Source organism: Ursus maritimus, unplaced genomic scaffold (genome assembly GCF_017311325.1).
Source record: "Ursus maritimus isolate PB19 unplaced genomic scaffold, ASM1731132v1 scaffold_3, whole genome shotgun sequence".
In the NCBI taxonomy this organism is placed as follows: domain Eukaryota; kingdom Metazoa; phylum Chordata; class Mammalia; order Carnivora; family Ursidae; genus Ursus; species Ursus maritimus.
In genome coordinates this window covers 27,935,552-27,963,282 of record NW_024425563.1, presented here as the reverse complement: position 1 = coordinate 27,963,282, position 27,731 = coordinate 27,935,552, and the positions used below count along the sequence as shown (strand labels likewise).

At 36.7% G+C, this 27,731-nt stretch overlaps 1 protein-coding gene across 3 annotated transcripts in view; it reads right to left on the bottom strand.

Moving 5' to 3' along the window:
* The window catches only part of CADPS2 (calcium dependent secretion activator 2), a 528,567-nt gene that overhangs the window by 144,240 nt on the left and 356,596 nt on the right, over nt 1-27,731 (bottom strand). For all 3 annotated transcript variants that reach the window (XM_040644062.1, XM_040644063.1, XM_040644064.1), the window contains exons 10-11: nt 9,902-10,010; nt 8,698-8,898 (exon numbers count right to left, since the gene is read on the bottom strand). In XM_040644062.1, coding sequence (XP_040499996.1) covers nt 8,698-8,898; nt 9,902-10,010 — 310 coding nt within the window. The remainder of the gene's footprint in view (nt 1-8,697; nt 8,899-9,901; nt 10,011-27,731) is intronic.

Genomic DNA, 27,731 nt, shown 5'->3' with positions numbered 1-27,731 from the left:
CTGTAAATTCAGAGAAGCATGTATAATACATTTATTTTTCTGGCTTAATAATGGGCAAATACACTTTTTGAACACAAGATGCATGTCTCATGATAACAGACTATTTTGTATTACAAAAAATACAATGCCAAGAATTCAGCACATTGACATAAATTGCAATTTTTTGAGAGCCTAATGAAAAATGACCTGGAAAAATCTGCAAATCATTTGAAATGAGAAAATTTTATTTTCACTCTAAGCCACTTCTAATATTTATCAGAGAAATAATCATATTTTCCAATTTTAAGAAAGGTAGATGCATTTTAAGTATGTATTTACAGAAGGAACCGGCTGGAAAAGGACCCAGGTCTATTCATAAAAAAAAACAGCAATGATGGCTAGAAGCTTGCTTTCCAAGTGGCAAACTAGGGCAGAAATGAACACACAGGCTTCTGCTGGACCACTTCCAGTCTTTTTTTTTTTTTTTTTAAAGTCTTTAATGGGACCAACCTTAATGTAGAAATGGCAATGAATGCTCTCAAGCTTCAAGTTTAAGAGACATGAAAAAGGGGGCATCATATTTGTGCAAATATGCAGACAAAGCATAACATCCCAAATGGCACTTCAATCAAAGGTCCAAATTTATTGTTCTTTACAGATTGCATCTTTCAACGCCTGTAGACCCTGCGGGTTTATCAAAAGGCAAGCTTTTATGATTGCTTTCATTAATGGTATGTTTTGTCGAAGTCTTCAATGTGAGTTATTTACTAAGTATAGAGAGAAAAAGCCACACGCCACCCAAAAGGAGTGCTGGGGTGTTACTACATTAGCTCTGTTAGAAATGTAGTGCACATCGGGCAAGCAATCAGTTATCGGGATAAAAGTGGCCTCTCCTGACAATGGTAGAGCTGAGGCTCCATTGTTCCTTAAAATTCAGAGACAGATCTCATTCTGGTAATTACAAGAAGTAGAGTCCTAAATGTAAGCTGAATGTAGTTTTCACAACCTATATGGTACAATCCTAAAATTGCAAAGGAAAGGAGACAAAAGTTTATTGATTAAACGCAATTATAGAGTCAGGCTCATAATAAAACGCAGCATTGATCTGTGGACATGATGCTAACATAATCAGTCACATTTAGATATTTAGCCCAGATCCTATTGATCCTGTGTCAAGTTCAACTTGCAGCCATATTTGTGGATGGAAGAACTATGTAATTCAAGCTGAAGGGTCTTCAGAACCACATTAAAAAAAAAAAAGATGCCACATCAGTGACAGATATCAAAAGGTGAATGCACCAAGTAAGCAATGAATGGGCCTTCATTGATGATGGAAGGTACGAGGCTATGATCCATGCAGAAATTGGCACATGTGTTCCTGTATATTTGCTAATTACTTAACGGAGTGATTAAATGCATTACATGTGGCAGATTAGTATTAATTGGATGAACACTAAATGTTATTAAACTGCTTTTCTGAACTGAGAAATGAGACAATTTAACTCCTCTTGTAGTTTATTCTTAATGTCTGATAGTCTTTCGAAAGAAAGTCTTTCAAAGTTACAATATATGATAATGTAAAATAATATAAAATGAGTAGACAGACTATTGAAAAATGCAAGGCACGTATATTATAAAACTGTTATTTTGTATTTTAAATAATCTTAGAATCTTCATTTACCCATTTACTTGAGTAAAAAAAAAAACTTTTAGCGTCACCTTTATGAAATTGCTAGTTCTATAAAACAACTGCTGAATTTTATTCATTATTTCTTTCACCAGAGAAGGTCATAACAAGAAGTTAAAAATAACACCCATTAGTGGCTTATCTGTTGAGAACAGGATATATAAGAAATTTCACAGAAAATCCATTTTTCTTTTATTCTACAAAATACATACGTTACATAAATACGTACACTACCTTCTACATAATTCTCTTTTTACTTCTACTTTTTATACAGGTTTATAGAAGCAAAATTTTTATTTTAAAGCAATGGGTATATAGTCTTTAAATAATATCTATATGTTCCTAAAAAAAATGAGTCTGTTTCATTTCCCCAAATCATATTTTCAAACATGAATTTACTTCATGAAGCATTTTCCTCACAAAATCTAACTATGTATTTGCTAACGTGTCAAACACTTTGGAATCACACACATGAATGAAAAATTACTTTGCCAATGATTACCTTTAGTGATAAAAATATTCCTAATACTAATTTAAGTCACAAAAACAGATTCCATATTGACAGTGATAAAACTTGTAGGCGAACAATATTCTATTAAAAAAAAAACCCCTACAATCTCTCTAGTGCTATAATTCTATGAAAGTGAAATGTATTCTTTGGGATTATCCCATCTTCAAAACACAGGCTGTAAAGACCAAGCATCTCTCTTTCTTTATATGCCTGATAAGCACAATTTAAAATATTTTATGCAAATATACTTCACCATGCACCACTGATGCGTTTCCATGAATTTATGAAGAAATAAATTTTGAAAGAGCAACAGTTTTTTTCTGTGTGAGAAATCTTTCACTTTAAAATCCTCTCATGAACTAAAGTAAAATAGGAAAACATCTATTGTGAAAATATTACCTAGTTTTTTATTTCTATTAAATAATATTTTCATATAGTTTTCTCTTGGGATAACATATCTACATCTACTCTTAGAAAACACAGAGATATCATCTGGATCAAATGAATTGTGCTTTCAATCAATTACATAACCAAATGCAAGGCTTGGATACTTGCTTGAAAACTGGGTTATACTTGATTATCTTCAATTAATGTTTATTAAAACACAAAACTATGGTGACCGGTTTTAAATGAAAAAGTACTCATGACAAATTTCAGTTCAGTCTGTCTTCCAAAATGATGTAAGAAAATTATCAAAAGAAACCAACAAGATAGGAGCTTGAACAATGCACTGCCAAACTGTCATGAATTGTGATGATTAACCTATGGACTAACTACAGATGTGGGACGTGGTAATTGAGGGTACTGGTGGAGAGTCTCTATGGTAACAGCTGGATATATGCTCCAGCGTCTTGAGGCGGTACTGTCACCAGGTGTGGTAGAAATGGATGGAATAAAACCCAAACTGAGAAAGATTATTATTTGCTATAGAGTTATGGAATTATAGACGCTTATTCAAATGGAACCTGAAAATTTAAATTTTTCATTAGGGTAATAGCTGTTGGAAGTCAAGGGGAAAGAATAAGTAGGCTGACGGTACCAATTTAAACAGTTAACATGGACTTGAAAATAGCTAGCCTACAAAACAACGTGAGGACCCTTAGCAAGCTGGTAGGCCCCCCCGTGGTGTGTGGGAGGGGACTCTTTGGTGGGGACTGACCACAGCCAGCCCCTATGGGCTCAGGAATGCAAGCCCCAGGACAGGCATCTAAGTCAGAGTTCCAAATGTGAGATGGGGAAAAAATTTAATGGAAATGTTTCTTCTTCCTTTGCAACTAATTCTAAGAATGTTGCCTTTTTTTTTTTTTTCTTTTTTTCTTCTTCTGGTGTTGAGCGAAATTAGGGATACAAAATGGGGGAGGAAAAGGAAGTGAGAGAGAGGCAAACGGGACACTGCAGGAGAAGAGGTGGCCATTCATTGGCATCTAGACCACTCAGGTGTCCAGGCGTGGGACTCAAGTACCAAAAGGACGATGATGAAGGTGCTGCTACCTAAGAGCTCATCTCCTCTGCAAAATTCTGAACTGAGCTAAGCAGCATATGGACCTTTTGAAATACAATAGCTTGGTTTAAAATTGTCCTACGGTTAAGAGCATGCCCGTAGCTGCATTTACCGATACCCACACCTGATTACACTCTCCTTGTAGCTCCAACTCTCACTAAGCTTGAAAATTCACAAGAAGTTAAACGTGAAGGACCTCGTGTCTTTCTGTAACACCCACGTGGCAATAGGAAGTTTCAGGTTATAAAATTTTATGTAGATTACCTTGGTTGATATTTTTTGTTTTATGTACATATTTTACGCTGAGCACCAAAGAGAAACGTCGATACATATATTAAGAGTTTGTTCACACCTCTATTACTGACCCAAATAATTTCTTAGCTTGTTTTGTTAAATTGACTAAAAACGGATGTATGAATTTACACATCTTGCTTTCTGAGGCAAATAACAACTAAGTCATATTTTCACATGATGACAATTTTAATCAACACATACTGACCTAGAATCATAAGCAAAGCAAACCAATATTCAACATTTGAAATAATATATTCAATGTAAAGTAAAACATACCTATGAAGTGTGAAATTCAACTTACTAGATCAATCAAGAAAATAAGCTCATAAAATTAAATGTAAGTTTATATTCCGATTTAAGAATTTTTAAAAAAATTTGACTTACAAAGAAGATAACTTTTCTGGTTCATTTTTGACATTTCTTTATTATTGGAAGGCAACTAGTACTGTGTTGTATTGTATTATGTTACATACATATTGTATTACATTATATACATTAAGAGAGAAAAATGAAAAACAGGTGCTTTGCATAGTAAAGGATAGTTTAACCAAAGAATGTCTGTCAGTCTGGCAAAAGGCAATGCACTGTTTGAAGCAGTAAATTTGGACCTAATTTACCCTGTTTTATTAGAATTTCTAAATATCCTGAAAACCAAAGAAACAGGGAAGTTGAACAGATTGATGTATCAGAAAAATCTATAAATACATACCATCATTTATATCCCAAAACAGATAATGTTGTTTTCAAATAAGGTAGACTTTATACATTTATTTTTTTTGTTCTATCTCAACATTTAGCTAGTATGTTTAGTTTTAAAAAAGAGCTTTCTTTAAGTTATAACATAGATACTTCAAAGGTAATTCAGAAAACAGAGGAAATGAATCAGTAACTAATTCCTTTAAAGTCATCCACTGTGAGTAGTTTAGGTAAAATTCTACCTATACGTATAAATTTTTTTTAACATAGTTAAAATATCACATACATAATTTAGTATTTTTCCACTTAACATTCCATGCTATTATAACAACTTCACAGGCATTACCTTTATGCCCACATGAAGGTAGATATTAGGTTGTTTCTACTCTTCTCTTGTGGCAAAAACAGACTTTTGTTTCATAACAGGTAGGTAAAGTTAACCTAAATATTCTGTGTTTGCCAAGAAAGTAGGAGATTGACATTGTAAACAAGATCATATTCTTTCAAAAATCATATTATTATAAAAATTTTAATACAATGAAGCAAAAAAAAAATATCATGAAAATACTTACCCTTACCAGCTATAGGTCAGCAAGGGAATAAAAAAGCATATTTAAATGGATTAGGAACATACTGATTTCTGTAACTACTCATTTTAATTTCATATTATTTTCTTACTTTCTATTAATGACTCTGAAAGTTGTTTTTCCCAGACATGATCAAAAAAGAAGGGGAAATGCCATGGAAATCCTGGAAGGGAAGAAAATACTAAGGGCTAACTACTCTCTGAAGAAGTCTAATGGCTTCTTTGATAGAGGTCAAGATCAGTATTCTCATTCAATGAGGTAGACACATTTTTCTTCCTTCCTCCACCCCTTCCCCCACCTTTTTAATGAAAGATAAAACAGCAGGGTCTGCTGTGATAGAAAACTTCACAAAACATCTGGAATACAAGAAAGCTGCTGTTAACATAATCAAAACACTTTGGCTTCTTAGAACAAGTTTGGGTTTTTTGGAACGAGTGAATCAAGGGGCTAGAAAACCACATTCCACTTAGCCTAATCAACACTGCTTTGACAATAGACTAATATCTGATAGTAGAAAGGTTTTGTGAGAAAGAGATGACACGGCTATTTGAATCAACTGATTACTAGATGTCATATTCATTAATTCTATATAACGCAGTCATGGACTTAATGTCCGAGGCCAGTGGTTCTTGACCACTTTTCTTGCCACTACACGATATGGATGATATCCATGAGCCCAGTGCACTCCTTGGGTATTTCTTGCACTTAGGATTTGAAAACAAAATACTGAAACACAAGTGAATGAGGAGACCTTCTCACAAAAAAATAATTTTCAAGTCACTGTAATTCAGTGGTTCTCAAACGAGGGTTTTTCTAGCCCACCTTTAACTCTGTCCCCCCCTCCCCAACATTTGGCAATGTCTGGAGATACTTTTGGTTATCAGATTGGGGGGTGTGTGTGGTTTGCTACCGGAATCTAGTGATTAGAAGTCAGGGACGAAGCTAAGCATCCTACAATTCACAGGACAGCCCTGCTGGCAACCCTTGAAACAAAGAATTATCTGGGCCAAAATGTTAATAGTGGCGAAGTTGAGAGATCTTGCTCTAACTTTCAAAAACCAATCATTCTGTTTCTTGTCAGGATGCAGTCATGAAGAACAGATTTACGTCCTACCTGAAACAACTAAAAATTGAGGGAAAAAATACATTAAAAAAATAATTCTCAAAACACTGGACATCAGACAACCAAGGAGAGTGACTCCTGAGAGGAAACAAATGAAGTGAGCTGAGGCTCCAGTGAGGACCAGGAGAAACTTTCAAAGCAGTGGCACAGGGAACAAGAACCCACAAAGCACTCGTGTGCTCCCCAAGTTGAGAAGACGGACCTGACAATTCAGGAAGGTCAAAATGGCTAGAGTTTGCCTGCACGAATACGGTTCTCCCCCTTTCCTCTTTCCATATTTAGTTGAATACTGACCGCCTCACACATGTGAGGAGACTGCCTCTGGCCAGGGAAGAAATCATCCTGAAGGATTAGAGGGGGCAGTGCCCAAAACTCACACAGAGCCTGCAACAGTACTTGTTCTCAACAGCCAATAGGAAACCTCAGAATCCATGGATCATCAGGGTCTTTAAGAAGAGTCCTGGGCCAGAAATGGTGAAAATTAATCCAAGACTAGACACTGTTTAGTTCCACCTAACAAAACTTAAAGTAAAACCTGAAAAGACTGAACTGTTTCCAAGTGACTTAACTGTGTCTTAGAATAAAACTCAAGGAGATTTTCATGAAGAAAACTACATCAAGGCACATTACAAGCTAACTGGTCAACATCAGTGTTAAAGAGAAAATCTTTAAATCAGCTAGAGGGGAAAAAGACACATTACGAACAGAGGAACAGACAAAAATGAGCACATTTCTCCTTATAAAAAAAGGCGTTAGAGTGGGAGGCAAAATCTAAGAACTGAAAGAAATTTTTTTTTCAAAAGAAAGGTAAATTACTTTTTCATATATAAGAAAGCTAAAAGAATTAATCACCACCAGATTTGCAAGTCAAAAGAAGTCTGTCAAAAAGTAAATTTTTTTTTTAAAACTTATTTATCTGACAGAGAGAGAGAGAGTGAGTGAGTGAAAGAGCACAAGCAGGCAGAGCAGCAGAGGGAGAGGGAGAAGCAGACTCCCCGCTGAGCAAAGAGGCTGATGTGGGGCTCTATCCCAGGACCCTGAGATCATGACCTGAACCAAAGGCAGACGCTTAACCGACTGAGCCACCCAGGCGCCCAAGAAGTAAAAGATTTCTATAAGACAATGAAGAACACTGGAACTGATAATTGGGTAAGTATATAGCAAACATTTTCTCATATTATTTAAGTTTCCCTAAAAGGTAATTGACTGTTAAGGCAATAATTATAATAGCAAGGTACTGTGGGATTTCTAATATGTGTAGAAGTAAAATGTAGGACAAGAATAGTCTAGAGGGTAGAAGGGGAGAAATGGAAGTATACTATTTTAAAGTTCATATACTATGCATGAAGTTCTAGGAAGATGGTCTGTGGTAAGTGTAAAGATGTATACTTCTAACCCTGAAACACAAAGGTAGCTGGACTTGAGCTCATCGTCCATCTTTAATTATTTGGCTTAATGTACCATTAAGATGCCCAGATGTGACAGTGAAAAGAGAGTGGTTATTTGATGCATGAAAAGTACAAGAACAAAATAATGCATGTCAAGATGTTATTCCCCTGGAGAAGAGCCTTAACAGTAGAACCTTTTGACTAAAAAGTCAAAAACTGAATTTAAAGTCACAGAAAAACTACAGAAGAGACCAGAGCAACTCTGCAAAGAAGTGTAACAAGTGAGAATATTTGGCTTAATGATTATTAAAGCTGTGTTTGAAAATGTTTCTGTAATTACTACATCATTTGTTATTAATCATTTATAGACTCAAATGAAATATAAAATTTTTTAAATGATTTAAATTAGCATACAAAGGATGGCATGAATACTAAGGTATTTAGATAAAGAAAGCTGGCTTGATGACTTACTCTTTGTTATCAGTCTACAACAGAAAATAGCCCTGTTATCCTTCTGGACCATTAAGAACAACCCTAGGAAGTGAAGGTTCATCGTTTTGGTGTTCTGGAGTCCTAGTGATGCCTATTTGATTTCGCAGTACTTTTCCCATTTTTACAGAACATGTAAGTTAAATAATAAGTTAAAATAAATTTTACTGAAGAAGTTTTGGAGAATTTTCTTATGTGTTCTTGAGATTCCCAGATATACCCCAATGCTTGGCAAATTCAGGACTGAAAACCCAGGCAACATTTACTCTAGATCTATGTGGAAAAATTACAGAGCTGATTCTATGGCTACTAATACAGATGATTTTTATTCAATTAGGAATTCATTAATGAAGTAAACCATGATACGGAAACAATGTGTCTCAATTTTATATCTTATTAAGGCTATTAATTGATAATCAGATTATTTTTCAACAAAACTTACAAAGCTGAGCATCTGCATGGAGAATCCCTCCTTTGGGGTTCAGTTTCTGGGTCTGAATCGCAGGAATGGGTTTGTATGACTGACCTGTGGCCCTATACATGGCCTGAACCCATAATATTCTATCCTGTTCATCATCACTGGCAAATATCACAGTGTCTCCTTCTTTAACTGCATTAAAGAACATCTGACCACCCTGAAGGCCTGTGGAAGAAGAAAGACGTCATTAAAAACTTACATAATTGGCAGATTTCAAGCTCATGCGCTAAACAGTCACAAGGAAGAGAGTAGCTCAATGCTGTGAATAAGAGAAAGGTTTAAACTTCTGTATCACTTTAAAAATTAAAAACAGCTTAAGGAAATGAACAGTTCAGGACACAGTAACATTCTGCAAGCCATACAAACCTCCTCCATAGTAATATATAGACAGTCTGCAAGCTCATGTCAGAGAAGAAAATCTTCTCTTTTGGCACATTTCTTATTCTACGTGCAGGAAAAATATGTGGTGATTTTAGGAGAAAAGAAATATAGGTAGGGCAAAAGTGATACTTGTATCTGTATGGTATTTTATCTTTTGCAAAATTCTTTCACAAAGAAGATATTTTGCTGTGACCAATTAGTGAATTCGATCACAGAGTCCTACTTTTACTGTCTCCATATTAAATTCTTAATCTCTGTATTTATTAAATCTACATATTTCTCAGTATTGCTTTATTAATTTCATTAATCTCCACCTATTCATTAATTCATTCCCTCACCAATGTTAGATACCAAACATCTAGTACATACCTAGTATTAATATGGAAATAGGGAGAGAATTTAAGAATGTGATATTGGGAAGAAAATTGGTAGAATATACAAAAGTTCATTTGCCACTCCATTCCCTATTTCTGTCTCTTGTACCTTTTGGTTTCCAGTAAAGAAGTTCATATAAACATTGCTGATATCTCTCATATAATTTTTCTATTACGTAACTTTCACATATTGTATCCTTGTCCTAAAGAAAACAGAAATGATGAGTTATGGCTAAAGCTAAGTAGCCCTCAGAAAGATATACTTTCAATCTCATGAAGTCTTATTTAGGTACATAAGTGAAATATGTCCCCTATTCATTCAATGGAGTTTGAAACCTAGAACAGAGACAGGATATTTATGAGAATTTCACCCATACATGAATGGCAGAGAAAGTGATACAATTTAGAATTACCTGGGTGGGGATCTGTATAATCCACAGTGTATCCTTCGAGCTGCATTAGTTCCTGTGGTTCAGACTTTTTTTCTCTATAACTGCACATAGCAAATGTATATTGGCTAACCTGCACAAGAAAAAGTTTGCAGATTGCTTGCATTCAATTTTTTTATCACAAGAGTCTTTGCCAAATTTTAAAAATAACACGATTTGCTCTTAAATTATTAAATGTCAGCATTTTTCAAAACCTAGCTCGGAATTAAAGCACCTTTCGTCTATCCGCTTGCAGTTAGGCCTTCCATGCCCATGATCCAGCATTTCCCAAACCAACGATCTGCTGGCCAAGATTCTATGAGATATTAATAGAAGACCATAAAAAAGCATTCATGTTAAAAATAAATTTGAGAATTACTGGGTTAAATAAAGATGAACAGGCTTCTTCTACTGCATGTTTTCTTATGACCTTTAATAGGCTAACATACTTTGTGAATCTCAGAGAGTAAGACATAATAGGAGCATTCTCAAACTGACGTGATCATGGAACTACATTTTTATTTTTTGAGAGAGAGCGAGCGCGTGCACGCATGTTCGAGAGGGCAAGGTGGGGGGGGGCAGAGGGAGAGACAGAATCTTAAGTACGCGCCAGGCTCAGTGCAGAGTCCACGTGGCGCTCTATCTCAGGACCTTGAGATCAGGACCTGAGCTGAAATCAAGAGTCCAACGCTTAATCGACTGAGCCACCCAGGCGCCCCATGGAACTACATTTTAAAACATGTTTAAGCCTTTAACTCAACCAAGAAAAAAAAAAGATTTTAATGAAAGTTGACAATTTACTGGCCCACGTAACCAAACCCACAGGAAGGTCCAGAGTGGAGTGTTTTAGGCAGCCAGTGACTTAACATGGCCAAGATCCGCTGCCTCCCCATTCTACTTCTCTTCAGAAACTGGCTTCATTTTCTGGTGCTGCAGACTGACTGAGCTGGAACCACAGCTGCGAACAGCTCTCAGCCACCTCCCTGACTGTCCCACCCTGAGTCATAAGGCCGTATTTGCACCAATCACCGTGGCTAAGGGGTAAAAGTAACGTTAGCCCAATTTGGGTCAAGAGCTTACATCTGTGGCCAAGAATATCATCTGCTATAATAGGTGGGCTCTGAGAAGTTCCCCCAAAATAGAGAGAGGAGGTGCTGTTCCCAGCAGGACATAAGAATGTTTGGTGGATTAATACTAAATTGAAAAATATCTTACAACACAGGATCCATGGAAAACAGTTTCAGGTAATGTGAATTATGCCCCCTTTCCACTTTTAAATACAGTTGAAACTAAGGAAACATAAAAATAGCTTTTAATAGGCAAAGATTAAAGAGGACTCAAAGGGGGAGCTAATCATGAAAGAAAAAAAATTACACGGACTACGGTAAAATTAAGAAATTCTCCTCACTAAAGGATAACATGCAGGAAGTAAAAAGGCAAAGCCACAAACTAAGAGAAGATGTATGCAAAATATATATTCAGCAAAGAACTAGTATCTACCCACGTGGAGGGGACAGAGAAGAGCAGCAACTGAGGTTACCTAGAGAAGACGCAATTCTGCTTTGGGACGGCAGTGTCAGCCCCTGCCGGAGTCGCCAGCCTGCTGCAAACTTAGATCCTGTAAGCCTTCCCGTGTAACACACAATCCCTTTGATGCAGCAAAGGGTTTTTCAAAAAATATGAATTTTGTTTAAAAAAATTTTAAGTAATTTCTGCATTGATCACGGGGCTCAAGCTCACAGCTCCGACATCGAGTTGCATGCTCTACCGAGCCAGCCAGGTGCCCCTGAATTATATTTTAATGAGCAAAAACAGCACAGCTATTTCCATTTAAAAAAATACGTAAAACCTTGTTGAAGGGACTACTGGCGCAAATAACCTGAAACACCTGTGGCTCCTGTACTCCGAAGTTCTCCTTTTCTTCCCTTCATAGACTGTCGATGACTTTACTTTTTCACCTGCCTATGCCCAAGGCTTACAGATGAAACCAGGCCGTGGCTCCTAGGGGGTCTGTCACTAAAGGCGGCTTCAGTTTCCTTGTGTAAAAAGGTATGATTGTGGGGGGTTTGGGAGTGCTGTGGTGGTGGGTGGTAAACAATGACGTTATATTTCCATTTATTTGTTCTAAAAAGCTCATTCTCTTACTTAGGGGCGATAACTTAGTCCCAAGTTCCACTATTCTTCCATAAAGTGATTTAATGTAGTGTTGTCTTAAAAATAGAAAATATTTCAATCATGAACAAAAGTACAATAATATACTAACATGTCTATACCCATCATCCAGCTTTCTTTAATCATAACTTTTTTCTGTTTTAAAGATTTGAGAAAGAGCGTGCGTGTGGGGAAGAGGGGCAGAGGAAGAGAGCAATTTAAGCAAACTCCAGACAGAGGGTGGAGCCTGACACAAGGCTCGATCTCAGGACTCTGAGATCATGACCTGAGCTGAAACCAGGAGTTGGATGCTTAACCAATTGAACCACCCAGGTGCCCCTGAATCATAACTTCTTGTATATATATGCTTCAGGATTTTTTGTATAGTTTTATCTACTCAAACACATTTTCTTTTCTCTCTCCATAGAGGTAATTACCATGCTGAATTCTGTATTACTTCCATGCATGTTTTAAAAGTTTTATTACATACAATATTTTTGGTTCCTAGACCCAGTTCCAACCTGTTGGGTATGTAGGCAGGATGGTTTCCACACCTATAACTAACAATGCTCTGGACCCCAGCTGGGTGTCCCACAATACACTCAATTCTAACTCTATTCCAAGAGAGCACACAGAATTAGAATTTCATAGGTTAAGGGTTCAGTGCTACAAGATGCCCCCACCCCCAACCCCCCTTCAGATGCCAATCATAACCTCAGGCTGTAATCTATAGATTGGAGGTTCCTATCCACCCTTTCCTTGTACTTCAGATGCTAGTCCAAATTATTACTTGTATTTCTGATGGGCTACAGATTAGGAGTTCCCATAACCTCCTCCCTAAATCATCTGTTCACCAACCTGGAAACTCCCAATCCCCTTCTTCTGGGTTTTCATAGAAGCTTCATTACACTGGCATGACTAATGAAATCATTGCCCATTAGCGATTTATTCAATGTCCAGCCCCTCTCCCCTCCCCTCTGGGTGGGTGTGGGGTAGGTAGGAGTGAAAGTTCCAACTCTAATCACACACCTAGTCCTCTAGGCAAGCAGCTGCCCATCCTTAGGTGGGTTCTACAAGTCACCATTAACATAACAAAAGACACCTTTTATCACTCATTAGGAAAAGTACAAGGGTTCTGTGTTAGAATGGGGATGAAGACCAAATATATAAATCACAATTACCATGTAAGTAAATTGATAGAGTATTTCTTCACACATTTTTAAACTTTGTATCAATGAATCAGACACATTTCTTCTGCAACTCCACCCCCCAAAAGTTCAACATATTTAACCATATCGATACATATACTGTGAACTGAATTGTGACACTTTACGCATGCAGTGCTCTAGTGATGGCCTTCAGTTTCTTACATTAGTTGCTCTTAAAAATAATGCCTAACGTCATTCTTGTACACGTGTGAGCTATCTGAAGGGCTACACCAGGGGGTGGAACTGCTAGGTTGTAGGGCATGTGTATTTTCTTCATCCTTACTAGATATTGCAAAACTACTTTCCAATTCATACATACACCAGTGGTACATGAGAGCTCCTGATACTACACGTTTGCCAAACTTGGTATTTTCAGTCTTTTTATATTTTACCAATTTTGATGAATGCGAAGTGGTATCTCACTAGTACCTGAATTTATAATTCTCATTACTAATAGAGCTGAGCATGTCCTCATTTTATTAGCCACTTGGGATTTCTTTTTCTGTGGGTTTCTTTATTAAACAAGTTTGCTCATTTTCTAATGTATCAGTCATTCAAATCCTCTTTCCAGAATCAGTTTTGCTAAAGGTTTATTGCCTTTTTTGAGCGCTTGCAAAGAATATCTTTACACTTTGTTACTCTTTGTTTTTATTCCTTAATTTCTGTGATCTTTTTTATTTCTCCCTTCTTTTTTGGAGGGGTTAACTTTATTCTTTCATGAACATTTTCATTCATCTCCTTAGCTTATTCATTTTCAGTTATTCGTTATACAAGTTTAATAAACTTAAATGCGTGTATATTTAGATTTATTCTAAATTTACCTTTGCTTCATCTCGCAAGTCTATATAGCATTTTCATTCGTTCAGTTCTAAATATTTCTTACGTTCATTAGTTCTTTTCTACACATAAGCCATTTACAAGCATGTTTTTAAATCTGGATCTGCAGTTACACTTTTCTTACTGAGTTTTAAAGTAATTCCATTGTGACCAGAATGATTCAGAATTTTGGTCTTTTTTGAGACCTGCTCTGTTACCTAAGGCATGGCCAATTGTTAAAAGAATGCTTAAAAAGAATGCATCTTTTGCAACTATTGTTCAGTGATTATATCCATTATATCAAATTTACTAATTGTGTAGAAAAATATTCCACACAGTTTTCTAATATTTCTTCCGTTGTGTCAATTACTGAGAGGTATGTTAAAATTTCCTACCAATGCTGTCTGTGAATTCTTCATACGACTCCCTCGAATGTTGCTTTATATTTTTTTGAAGACAAATAATCTTACACATATATACCTTTGTTATACCTTCTATGTCTATTGCATATTGCTGGTAAATGGCTTCATTTATATTTATGTAGGTTTTTTTTTTAATCCCTAAAAGGTTTTTTTTTGCCTTGAAGTTTATTTTGTTGGATATTCACAAAGCTATACAACCTTTCTTTTGGTTAGTATATGCCTGAAAATGTTTTCATCTTTTAATCTCATTTACACTGTGTTCTATTTTAAACTTCTATTAACAATATATAGTCGGATTTTTTAAGTCTCCAAAAATCTAATCTTCTAACAGGCAAGCCAAGATCATTTATATTTGTTATATTTTGTGATATATTTGGAATTATTTCTATCATCTAACTGTGCTCATTGACATGTCTACTTTTCTCCTATTCCCTGTTGCTATTAAACATTAACAAAATCTCCTCTTTCCTCTGACAGTGTGGAAACTATAATTCCGTTTTTATTTTTTTTTAGTCATTTTTCTCTTCAATCCTATTGTGTTTTTAACTCATCCCTTCTGAATACGGAGAACGTTGAGTGCTGTATTATTACCTCCCATCTTACAAATCAGGGCTCATTTTGTTAGTTGTGATTTGTTTTAGTAATATTTAGTGTGTTAACATTTAGTAAGAGAAAATATTCAAATTCATTATCTGATACAGTCAATATTTATAGTGGCCGTTTTCTTTACCCATTTTTTTTTAAAGATTTTATTTATTTATTTGACAGAGATAGAGACAGCCAGTGAGAGAGGGAACACAAGCAGGGGGAGTGGGAGAGGAAGAAGCAGGCTCATAGCGGAGGAGCCTGATGTGGGGCTCGATCCCATAACGCCGGGATCATGCCCTGAGCTGAAGGCAGACGCTTAACTGCTGTGCCACCCAGGCGCCCCTCTTTACCCATTTTTTGGCCACTGTTTCTTCAATCACACTCTATCATTGAATTCATCTTCCTTCTTTAGTGAAAGCTTTTTGAGTATTTTAAAATAAGTTTTTAAAAATTTATTATGTTAGTCACCATACAGTACATCCTTAGTTTTTGATGTAAAGTTCCATGATCGTTTGCGTATAACACCCAGTGCTCCATGCAATACGTGCCCTCCTTAATACCCATCACCGGCCTATCCCACTCCCCCACCCCCCTCCCCTCTGAAGCCCTCAGTTTGTTTCCCAGAGTCCATAGTCTCTCATGGTTCATTCCCCCTTCTGTTTACCCCCCCTTCATTCTTCCCTTCCTTCTCCTACCGATTTCCCTATTGATGTTCCATAAATGAGTGAAACCATATGATAATTGTTTTTCTCTGTTTGACTTATTTCACTTAGCATAATCTCCTCCAGTCCCGTCCATGTTGCTGCAAATGCTGGGTAATCGTTCTTTCTGATGGCTAATATTCCATTGTATATCAATCCTACCTTATGAATGACAGTTTAGTTGGTTATATCGTGTTCTAGGCTAGTAATCCTTCAGCACTTTGACAATATTATTCCATTGTCAGAAAGCTTATACATCCATGTTGAAAAGTGCAATGAAAGTCCAATTGTGGTCCCCTTGTAGTTAATTTTGGTCTTTTCTCTCTGGTTTCTTTTAAATGTTCTCTTTATCTTTGTTATCCTGTGTTTTGATTTTTAATTTTAAAAAAATTAAGTAAACTCCACCCCACAATGTGGGGCTCACTTTCAACCCTGAAATTGAGAATCACAAGCTCTACCGGCAAAGGCAATCAGGCACCCCTGTTATCCTGTTGTTTTACTGTAAAATTCAGGGGAATTTTAACGTTTATCCTGATTGATAGCTGCAGTATTTCTTGCATCTGAGAATTCATGACTTTTATCAATTTTAGAATCTTATTCATTATCTCTCCAAATATTGTCCTTTTCCCTTTATCCTTTCTGCAAATTCTGTCAGAAGTATCTTGGAACTGCAGATTCTTTCCTATCTTTTAAGCTCTTTGCATATTTTATGCTTCTTCATTTCTCTAGGCTGAGTACTGAGTAATTTCTTAAGATTATAATATTCTATCATTAATTACATCACTTTCTCTTTAGATGTGTCTAACTTATTGTCTAACCTGTCCAATAAGGGTGTAATTTCAATGACTGTTTCTAATTTTTACTAGTAGCTCTACCTAGCCCCATTCCAAACCTGCTTGTTCATTTTTCATAGTATTGTGTTTTGTTTTCTTGTTCTTTTGAATCAGTCTATAAATTTCATCAATGTAAATGCAGTTATTTTATAGTTTATATACATGACAATTATTACTGAAATTCTTGGGCATGTAAATAATTCGTTTACTGTTTTGTAATTTTTAATTATGAGCTCATATCCAGCACTGGTTCATCTGCGGATATTTTTATAAAACCCATGTTAAAGGTTCGTATCTCCAGAAACAATTTTTTAAAAATGTTGGATGCCTCAGTACATCATCAATCCAGAAGTACTTTTTACGTTAATCTCTTAACTCGGGCATTTCCCCTATATTTGTATAAAATAAATTAGAACTTCAACATTCTCTGAGTATAGGTTAATAGTTACAAATTCTCAGGAGTCATTTTTACCTCATATTCAGAGCTGAAGGCCAAATATAAATTTACCAGCCTCGGGGGCAGGTTTTCTTCTAGTCCACATTTCACGGAGATCTAGCTCTGTTTAAGCTTTTTATGAGAAGATCTCTTACCCCAATTCCCACTTTGAGAATGCCTCAGGATACGTTTTCTTCCTCTGAGTGAATAATAAAATCCCTACACACCAACATCAACACCTTGTCCCCATACTCCAGCCCCAATACAGCTACGATGTCAATGTACAAGCTTCACTATTTGGTCCCCGAGGTTTTCCCTCTTGCAGGAGGGCTAGTAGAGCTATGCATTTAAAAAGATGTGTATTATATCTTACCCAGCATTTCTAGGTGTTTTCCACAAAAGAATTCTTAGCATTACCTTAGGACTAACCAAGACCACCAGTTCAAACCCTTTGGCTAATCCGTTAATTTTCTTTTAATTTTTTTAATGGAGATTCTGAATAACAGGTCTAACTTTCATATGTATGAGAAAAACCATACATCTTCACTACATTTCACTGCATTCCAGGAAAAAAAAATCTATGATGGGGTTAGTATATGAAACCAAAATATGGTCAAATTTGTCTTATAGTTAAAATATAATTATTAGACTTCAGGAGACTACTACCAAGTAATACTTTTCTGACCAATATTAACAAAGTAGAAACTATATTGAGCCAATAATTCATATGTTTCCTGTTCCGTTCTTTCATTTGGAAGAATCTTAAAAGCCTGGCTGAAAGAAAGTCTCCTAACACATCACCACACGGACAATCTGGAATCTCTGGGAGAAAGATGACTAACACAGAAAGGTCTGCCTTCCCTGCACGGCTTGCAAAAATCTCCCTCACATATTAGTTGGAATTTATAGCTACCACTGTGTTTGGTCTCCAGACAGGCTCTCCAACAAGACTCGTCCACTTTTATTCATTTTTCCACCTGAACTCCCAAGCAGGAATATATCACCTTCACCTTTAAAATCACATGATTTATATTTCCTAATCTATAAACCCTACTCCTCCTTCCAGGACCCTTGTAAACTTGTCCCCTTGACACGTTTCTAACTGCATTTACTAGTGTGTGTTGTTTTTGACTCACCAGCTCCCACAGTATCTGGCATATAGTCCCTGCCTTTTAATTTCTCCATGAAATTAAATTTATTTCAATGCAATAAAATATTCAGCCACATTCAAAAATCTATTTGATAGATCACTTACCCGTTTAAAAAAAAATACTAACAGTCTAGCAGTCCAAATCACCCAACTTGTACTCTTTGATGAATCTTCCTCCACTTACAAGTAGTATTTGATTTTTTTAAAATGTCAAACACTCTAATTTAAATGTTTAGGAAACAATGAACATGAGGTTAAATTCATTCCCTTATCTAACTAGGCTGTCTTCAGCATCCATTTTGTGATGGACCCAGATCTAAAAGTCCTGGAAGAACCAGGTCTTATTCTTATACTGGTAACGATGATGTGATCACAGTCATAAGAAACTCATTAAAATGCTAAGATAATTCCGGAGAGAAAAAAAATCAAAAAATAATTGGGAAACAAGTGATTAGGGAGTGATTATATTAAAAAGAAAGTCCTACCTTCTCAAAAACATCTGATGCACTTAAATGAGAGCCTCCTGTATTTTATATGTTTTTACTTTGAGAGAAAGGCAAAGCCAAAATATTAGAAAGTATTGCAAATTGAAAACTGACCAGGAAAAATAATAAGCAGCTTTGGAATTGTAATGGAACTTAATAAACTGTATAATTTCATTCTTATATATATATAATTTCATTCATATATATATGATACATATTATGTAATAGCATAGATGGGATTGGATTCCACAACAGTACAGGTTTACTTTCTGATAGTACTGTCTTCACACTCTACAAGGTATTTACTTAATCAGTAAAAATTAACTAATGAAATATTACGTTTGATAGAATTATAGATTTTGTGTGGTGAGGATCTTAAGAGAATACATGTGGAAACTGGAGACTATGATATCTAGGGGACTCAAGTCTCACTAAATCACAGGTACTTAAACCCAGGGCTAAGCTTCAATGAAAAGAAAACATTAAGATTATTCTCTAGAACATAGTGGTATTGAGGGAGCCGGGTTCTGGGCCCTTGGGATCATGATCTCAACTCCAGGGTTCACAGATGAGGAAACTGACTTTCCCAAGGTCACCTAGGAGGAAATCATCGTCTTAAGTCTAGAAACACAAGTCTCCTCAAATCTAGTTAGGTATTCCTTCAAATATACCATATTACTTTGTGATTCACATTTTGAAATTTACACTGCTTTCCCAAATAAGCCAATTACCTCTTATTTTCTGACAAAGTTATTAAAGACAGCTATAAGATATATAGTTATCTGTAAGAAACTATAATCAAAGACTATTAAGACTACTTTGGATATGGGAGAGAAAGGAAAGTGAATAGCAAGTAATCTGAGGCATTATTCCTTAATTTTCTCCTCTCAGATACATATTCAATAAATCATTTGTTTTATAGTAATTGTTGATTATATTTTCAATGAATGTAAAATTATCATCCTTTGATGTGTTTAATACTGCTCTTAAATTTTCCTTGGTCTGAGTATTGTCACGCTACTTTCTCTCCATATTCTTTCCGTTTGTGGTGTAGTTCTTAAAATCACCACACATATGGATTTTGTTGTTTAATCCCATTCTGAGAATCAGACTCCTAATATATATATTTAATACATGTATAGTAAGAACATACACATATATACGTTGCTGTCTTCTGTTTTAGGTTTATATGTATATTTTTATTATGTTCAGTTAGCCACCATCATTAGTTTTTGGTGTAGTGTCAAAAATGTTTTAGGGTTACAAAAGTTTTCTCAGCATCCCATTTTTGTTCTATACTAGTTACTTTAAAACTTTTCAAGGCCAGAGCTAACCCCATATTTTCTCTATTAAAAAACAAAATCATTTTTGACTGCTTCTTATATAACTTGAGGAGTACAGCCTGTTTTTATCACTCTATTCATTAACTTTGACAAAAATCTGGAAATTAGGTTTCCCATTTTGTTATAATTACTTCATGCGGCGCCTGGGTGGCTCAGTCAGTTGAGCATCTGACTCTTGATTATGGCTCAGGTCATGATCTTATAGGGTCCTGAGACTGAGTCCTCCGTCAGGCTCTGTGCTCAGCGAGGAGTCCGCTTGGGATTCTCTTTCTTCCTCTCCCTCTGCCACCTGCCCCCCACCGCTCTCCAAAATAAATAAATCTTTTAAAAAAAATTACTTCATATGTCTATAATGTGTTCAGGAATCATTTTTCATGTTTATGTTTGACTCAAGATATTTTATAATAGTAATAGAGATTTAGCTCTACTATCATTTTTCTTTCGTATTTTAAGTTTCATATTTCTGAGAAACTATACTCATTCATCTCAAATACCAGGAGTTTTGCTTTAAATATTTTCAGGAAGGTGACTTACAGAACATAGATGTATACTAAATTCTCAAGTCACACAATGTCCCATCAATTCTCTGTAGATCTAATTCTACCGCCTTCTGTAGTTGAGTGTTAAGATGTAGAAGGCAACACACATTTTTTCCCAAGATTTTACTGGAGAGAGAGAGCATGAACGGGGGAGGGGCAAGGGAGAGGGAGAAGGAGACTTCCCGCTGAGCAGGGAGCTCCACGCAGGGCTCTATCCCAGGACCCCGGGATCAGGACCTGAGCCAGAGGCAGACGCTTAACCAACTGAGCCACCCACACAGCCCAACACACGTATTTTTAATTGAAAAAAATATTTTATAAGAAATGTTTGAAGATAACTTCTCACTAAATTTCCTGAAATGTGTAAGTCTGTTATCTGCAGACCAATTTCTTTCAAATATCAGAAAATGTTCCTTTTATTGTTTTTACTTTCACTGTTGCTTTTATTACTACTTCTGTTTTATCTGTTCTCTTCCCATTAGATAAGCAGATTTTTGTTTTTTTAAATCATATTGGGTATTCCCTTTCTTTAATATTTACCACTGTGGGTAGAGTTTTCAAATTTAGAGCTTCTCCTGTCTTCTGTGTTACTGACCTCATTCTGTGTAATGTTCATTCTGTACATTATTGCCTAAAATGTGGGCAACCATTTGTTTTTTGTTTTACTGCCTTATTTCTGTCAGATATTTTCTATTAATCTCAGCCAACTCTCATTTTCACAAACTTTTCAAGAGTCCACGTTTCTTATAAATTAAGCAAAATCAGTTTTCATATTATAGAATCCCTTCATAGGTCTCCATTACTTTCCCCCTCTCCCTACCACCTCACATCTTATCTACCCTCGAAACAACAGTGATCTTTCCAGGTCTGATTTCGCCAAATGACAGGAAATTCTCCTTGATTCCCCTTCATCTCCCACTAGAGAACTGACAGGATTTACTTCCTCAATCTCAAGCTGGAGAAAGAGTAGAAACAAACAGCTCTCTGTAACCCAACTTTCATTTTCTAACAGGCATTTATGTAGTGAGGTTTGGATAGGAATTCTTCCAGATGCAACAGTATGGTTCTCTACATTCAGAGGTGAAACAAAATATTTGAATATTAGATGGTTTTTACATTTTTTGCTTTTGGCACAATTCTAGAAGGAACTCATTTAGTTATAGGATGACAGAATATAAGAAATATTCTTTATGCTATATCACTGTGTGTTTGGGTCATCTAACTTAGGAACTTAAAACACACACACACACACATACACACACACACACACACCCCAACGCCAGTTGAGAAAATGAGTGATGCTATGACAAATCGGTTTCCATCTTCCTTACTTAGGTGAGCCAGGCTTCTGCATGCTTACATCTCTAAATAATGCTGTAAACAAGGAATTGATCTGAAACCTTTTCTCATTTTAGAAAAATTACTCATTTACAGAAAAATTGGGAAGGGAAGCCACCAGCTCGTGAAGAAGGGCAATTCCAATAAAATTTAACTTTTCCATGTTTAATAATTGTTCAGGTTTTGTCATGTACCTATACACTTTTATCAGTTGTCTGCTAGTCATGATTGCAAATGTACATCAATATAAAATAATTCTTAATACATAAAGCCTTTTGTTTATAAGAGTTTGTTTTCTCCTTTTTCTAGTCTTATTTTTATTCAATCCAGGTAGTTTAACTTGGTTTGTTCAAACAGAAGGAGAAGGGGAAATAAATCTGGGCGTTTAGCAGAAGAAGTAATGACGAAGCTATTTTTAGGGAAAAGGGCTTTCTGTCTTTCCTATGCTATTTTTTATGTCTGTGAGATATCTCTGTTCTCTGCTTAAGTTTGTTTATTTCTGGCATAAACACAAGTTTATTGTCTCCTTGTTCTGGAGGCTAGAAGTTTAAAATCAAGGTTGGTTCCTTCTGAGGGTTGTGAGGATCTCGAGATCTATCCCTGGTCTCTCCCATCACGTCTAGTGGTTTGCTATCAATTTTTGGCATGGCTTGGCTTCTAGAAGCTTCATCTCCATCTCTGCCTGTATCTTCACATGGTGTTCGCCCTGTCTGCATGACTACTCCCAAGCACCTTCTTATCTAGAAGGACACCAGTCATACTGAATTAGGGGCCCACCCTTTTCTGGTATGACTTCATCCTAATTAGAACACTATTTCCAACTAAGGTCATATTCTAAGGTACTGGCAGTTAGGACTTCATAGGAATTTTTTTTTTAATTATTCTAACTTTGTACACTGCTTTTTAATTGCAGAGAAGCATGATAAAGCGATCGAAGAGGATTCTGAAACATAATAACTTATTTCCTAAGAGTAAAATTCTGTTGCGGAAGAGCCAGGGAAGTAAGAATTCAAGGAGAAAAAGTTAATAAAATACAATTTTCAATGGTTACAGGTAGCTACAGAATCACAGCAGCACTTAGATCCTATTTCGCATGCTTACAATTCATGGTTTTATTTTATACACCGCACCCACTGCGACTATTTAAATTCATGATGAAAGGTTTACAATGACCTGGGGCACCTGGTTGGTTCAGTCAGTTAAGCATCTGGCTCTTGATTCGGGCTCAGGTCATGATCTCGGGGCCCTGAGATTAAGCCCTGTGTAGGGCTTTGTGCTGGGCGTGGAGCCTGCTTAAGAATCCCCCCTCCCCACCCCCGGGTGCCTGGGTGGCTTAGTTGGTTAAGTGTCTGCCTTCGGCTCAGGTCATGGTCCCAGGGTCCTGGGATCGAGTCCCACATCGGGGTCTCCCTGCTCAGTGAGGAGCCTGCTTCTGCCTCTCCCTGCCGCCGTTCCCCCTGCTTGTGCGTGCTGTCAAATAAATAAAATCTTTAAACTAAAACAATAATCTCCCTCTCCCCCTGCCTCCCCCCCCGCCCCCCACTCTCTCTTAAAAAAAAAAAAAGTTTACAATGACCTGTAAGTTGTACAAAATTATTTTAAGGGACATATTAGCAAAAGAGTTTGAAGACTAGCTAATATAGTCTTTTAGAAAGATATTTGGTCCTTCTTTGATACCTTTTAGCCACCTGGGAGATAGTCTTTCATTGTTTACTAATCAGAAGGGTGAATGACTTCAGTTTCATGTGCATTTATAATATTCATATCTTCCCCTGTTCTTATGGGTATTCTCTCCTCTCATTCATTCATTCAACAAATATTTATTGAGTATCTACAATGAATATTTCTAGGTCCTAAGCATTACAACAATGTACCCAGAACCAGAAAAAAAAATTAGAAAAATAAAATCAATCTCATACAGAATGGAGAAGACTCTACAAATAAACAATTATCTCAAACAAGTTTGAGTGTGAGTTGCTTTTGAAGAAAAACAAAACAGAGTAAAGAGAATGATACTGAAGGGGATATATTTTCAATAATTGGGCCAGAAAAGGGCTCTCTGAAGATAATTATGTTAAGGTATTTCAAAAGGAAGGGAAGGGGATAAGCCAGGTTTAACAGGAGCCTGCCATTGCAAAAGAGAAGCCCCACTTACTCTTTCCAACTCATCTCGGGTATTGACCTTGGGGAAATCACTCGAACCCTTACATACCTCAGTGTGAGTTCCTGTCAAGCACAGACAAGGAAAATGCGCCCTACAGAGCTTTGAGAGAATCAGGGATAACTGATGGAGAGCACCTGAAATCTGAAGGCCTGTTCCGTAGGAGTCTCCCAGCAAACCACACCCAGCCGTCAGGAAACCATCATCCTCTCGCTCTTCCTGGGGGTTGGAGACCTGCCTTGTTGCTGTAACAGAGTGAAGGCACCTGGCCCATTCGGGGACGGAACTGATTTTGGGGCCATATGCTTCTCTGCTGGGAATGACTTGAGGGCAGTTGACTTTCCTGTCTCGGCTTCTGTGTCCCAGCTTCACTTGGTTCTCTCCCTCCCTCCCTTCCTTTCTCTCTCCCCTGGGTTGTTTCTTTCCCATTGAGTTCACAGACTTGTTGAATAAATACGTAAATGAACAAGAACTGAGGGGAAAAAAAGTGGAGATGCCTCTAAATAGAGTTTTAGATATTATCCCTTTACTTCTAATGGGACATTATCTTGATTATATATTTCAAAGTAGGTTTTTGAAATTGTTACTTTTTAAAAAAAGGATTCATCTCTAAAGATCTCTACATTAATTATGTTCATGTGGTCATGCACTAAAGAACCCACCTCAAATGCTAAAAATTGCTTGCCATTTAAGATCTAGTCTTCAAAATAACCTGTCCAAAGGCTTGTTTTTACACATGCAATGTAACATGCTTAACATCAGTGTTGCTTCTGTAATATAACTTGAAATACAGGTCCAGTTGCTGTTTTATGCTTTTAGTACTATATTTCTAGCTAACTTTAAAAAATTATTTAACATGATGGATATATAAAATTTTTAGTACCCAATTTAAGATCTTTAGAAATATTTAAAAAGCCTTAAAAAAAAAAAACCCCAAAAAACCCTTTACCTTCAAAGGAATCACCTACTTTCTAAAGCCATGGTGAATTAAATGATAAAGTATTAAACACTTGTTTTATTTTGTACTTTTTAAATATTTTACTCTCTCTAAAGTCACTCAACAGACCTGGAATCTGTCACGGATTACTGGGCTGCGGGCTTTAACAATGAGTACAGATGGAAGAGTAACAAAACACCAACGACTAACAAAGCTGTCACTAAGAATTAGGAAACCCAACCCAGGAGACAACTTTTTTTGGGGAAAAAAAAATGTACAGTTTGGCTTTTGAATACATTGGCTCCAGAAGCAACTAACTTCATGAATACCATCCTTCTAACTCACTGGCCCCTGGCTCTAGTTCCATAAAATGATGCTGCGTTCTACACTTCTTCGGAGTTCTTCAGTATCCCCAAGAGCTCTCACTTTACCCATGTCTTTTGCAAGGTCACGTAAAAGCACATTCCTGCAGAAGACTCTACAATGACCCTGCAGCACAGAGTCTAGTGAATGCTTCTGAACAGCGTTAACACCGTATACCTACTGGGTTGCTGGCCAGTGTCCACATTAAGGGTAATCGGGAGAAGCTGCACTCTGAGAGAAGCGTCCCTATCAGCTGGCACGAAGTTAAAATAGGTCATTGAAAGAGAAGCTATGGGACCGGGGGTGGGGGGGAATCACCCTGCTCCCTGGGCTCCCAAGCTGGAGACTGTGCAGACTTCCCTCTGCCTCATCACCACATGACAGGGAATTAGACAGAAACAGGTGGTCTGACCTAGTATTTGTTTTCACTTAGAAGCTTCCTTGTATATTACTGAACAAAGCTTATATAATAATACTATATTGCAATTGAAAATCCTTTCAGTGGAAAGATATAGCAATGATAAACGTTCAATATACTTAACGCAATCCACTCTTAACTCCATAAAGAATGGATTTATTGAGAATTGGGGGATATAAACAGACTTTAATCTGAGGACAGCATTAAATCAGGTTTTGGCATCACTACCTTTGAGGGGGCACCCTCACTTAAGTTGCTAAAGTCCCATGAGGTCTCTGCATCTGGTCTGGGAATCCTCTCATTTCATTTTCAATTGCCAACCTGTTCGACACCTGTCTGTGTCCACATGTGTGAGTGCTAACTATGAGGTTTTAGAGACCACAGCACTCATGTTTGCATGTTGTATTCCTACTGCAGAGATCATGTTAACAGCTGGCAGCTTAGCAACTGCCACCATCTAATTTCAGGAAAGATTAAGGCTTAAAAAAATCCGTAGCTGGAAACGTTCTTGGCAGAGGCCAAAGGTGCTGCTAGAGCTATTTAAAAAATAATAATAATAATAAATCCCACAGCTTAATTTAATCAAGGAAAAGGAATACATCTTCAAGATCATGATGGATTTGAGGGGAATATATATTTATTGTCTTGACCAAATGGCATAAAAAATGTGGCAATTGGTGTATAAATTAAAGAGGGGAAAGACAGTCTTTTAGAAACAATGCTCCCAGCGATGCGCACATATTAATTTATTTAACAAATAGTTTCTACGCACAGATTATAAGAAAAACTAGGTCCTTGTTTTCATAGAACATAAATTCTAGAAGGGGTAGAGAAATAATAGGAAAATATATAAATAAGAAAAGATCATTTTGATTAGAAATAAACGCTCTGAAAAACATAAAACAGGGTACTGGGACAAGGAGTGAGTTGAGAGATACTTTGGATTGGGTGGGCAGAAAAGACCCATTTAAGATGCCATTTGACCTGATACTTAAATGGGTAGGTACAATGAGCCAGCCTTGGAGAAATGAAAGCAAGAGAATGTTCAGAATTTCTATAGACAGGTTTAGGAGTAGCCGAACGGCCACTAGATGAAAGAAAGGCAGGTGGCTTAATTCAAAGGCATATTTGCACAGAAATCACACACTAAAAAAAAAAACCCATATTATATATTTATTTGAGGTACATTTGGAGAGAGAGGCTAGTGACTCTGAAGTAGTAAACTCCAGTTCTTGGCATGGTAATTAATGTGGGGGAGGACACTGCAAGTTGACATGTTGCTCAGTGGGACAGAAGGCTCACCAAAGAGGAAGCCAGGGGCCAGAACAGGTAGGATCTTCTCTGGGTCATGGTCAGGGTAATTCTAAGCGTAATGGGAAGTCATAGAATGATTTAAGCAGCAAGTGGCAAAATCAGAGTTATGCCTTAAATAGATTATTTTGGCAACCCAAACAAGAGATTATTAGGAGAATGGCAGGAAGCGGAAGCAGCTATGATGACATGGTTGACGAGGGTGGTGTGACGATGAGAGCAGTTTCAGCGAGTACAGACTCAGAGAAACTGGAGAGCACTGGATGTAGGGGGACCCTGTTCTGGCTATAGATCCAACAGGACACCGAGGCTTTGTCACATATGCCCAAATAGAAGCCGATTTTATGTTCCACGTAGAGGTTTGAGAAGGAACCCAAATTAAAGGACAGATAATATTCACTTCCTTAAATATTTAGTGAGTCTTTACTATGCGACAGGCATACTATGTACATATGTAAAAAGACCTACATTGCAGCATTTAAAACTGAGACTTGTAAAGCAATTTTCAAAACAAAAAACAAAACAAAAACAAAAAACCTGAGCCTACCAATATTTAATTCTGACTTCACAATATCGGACAATTCTCATAGGTCTTTTGCAGTTTTTTGTAGGTAC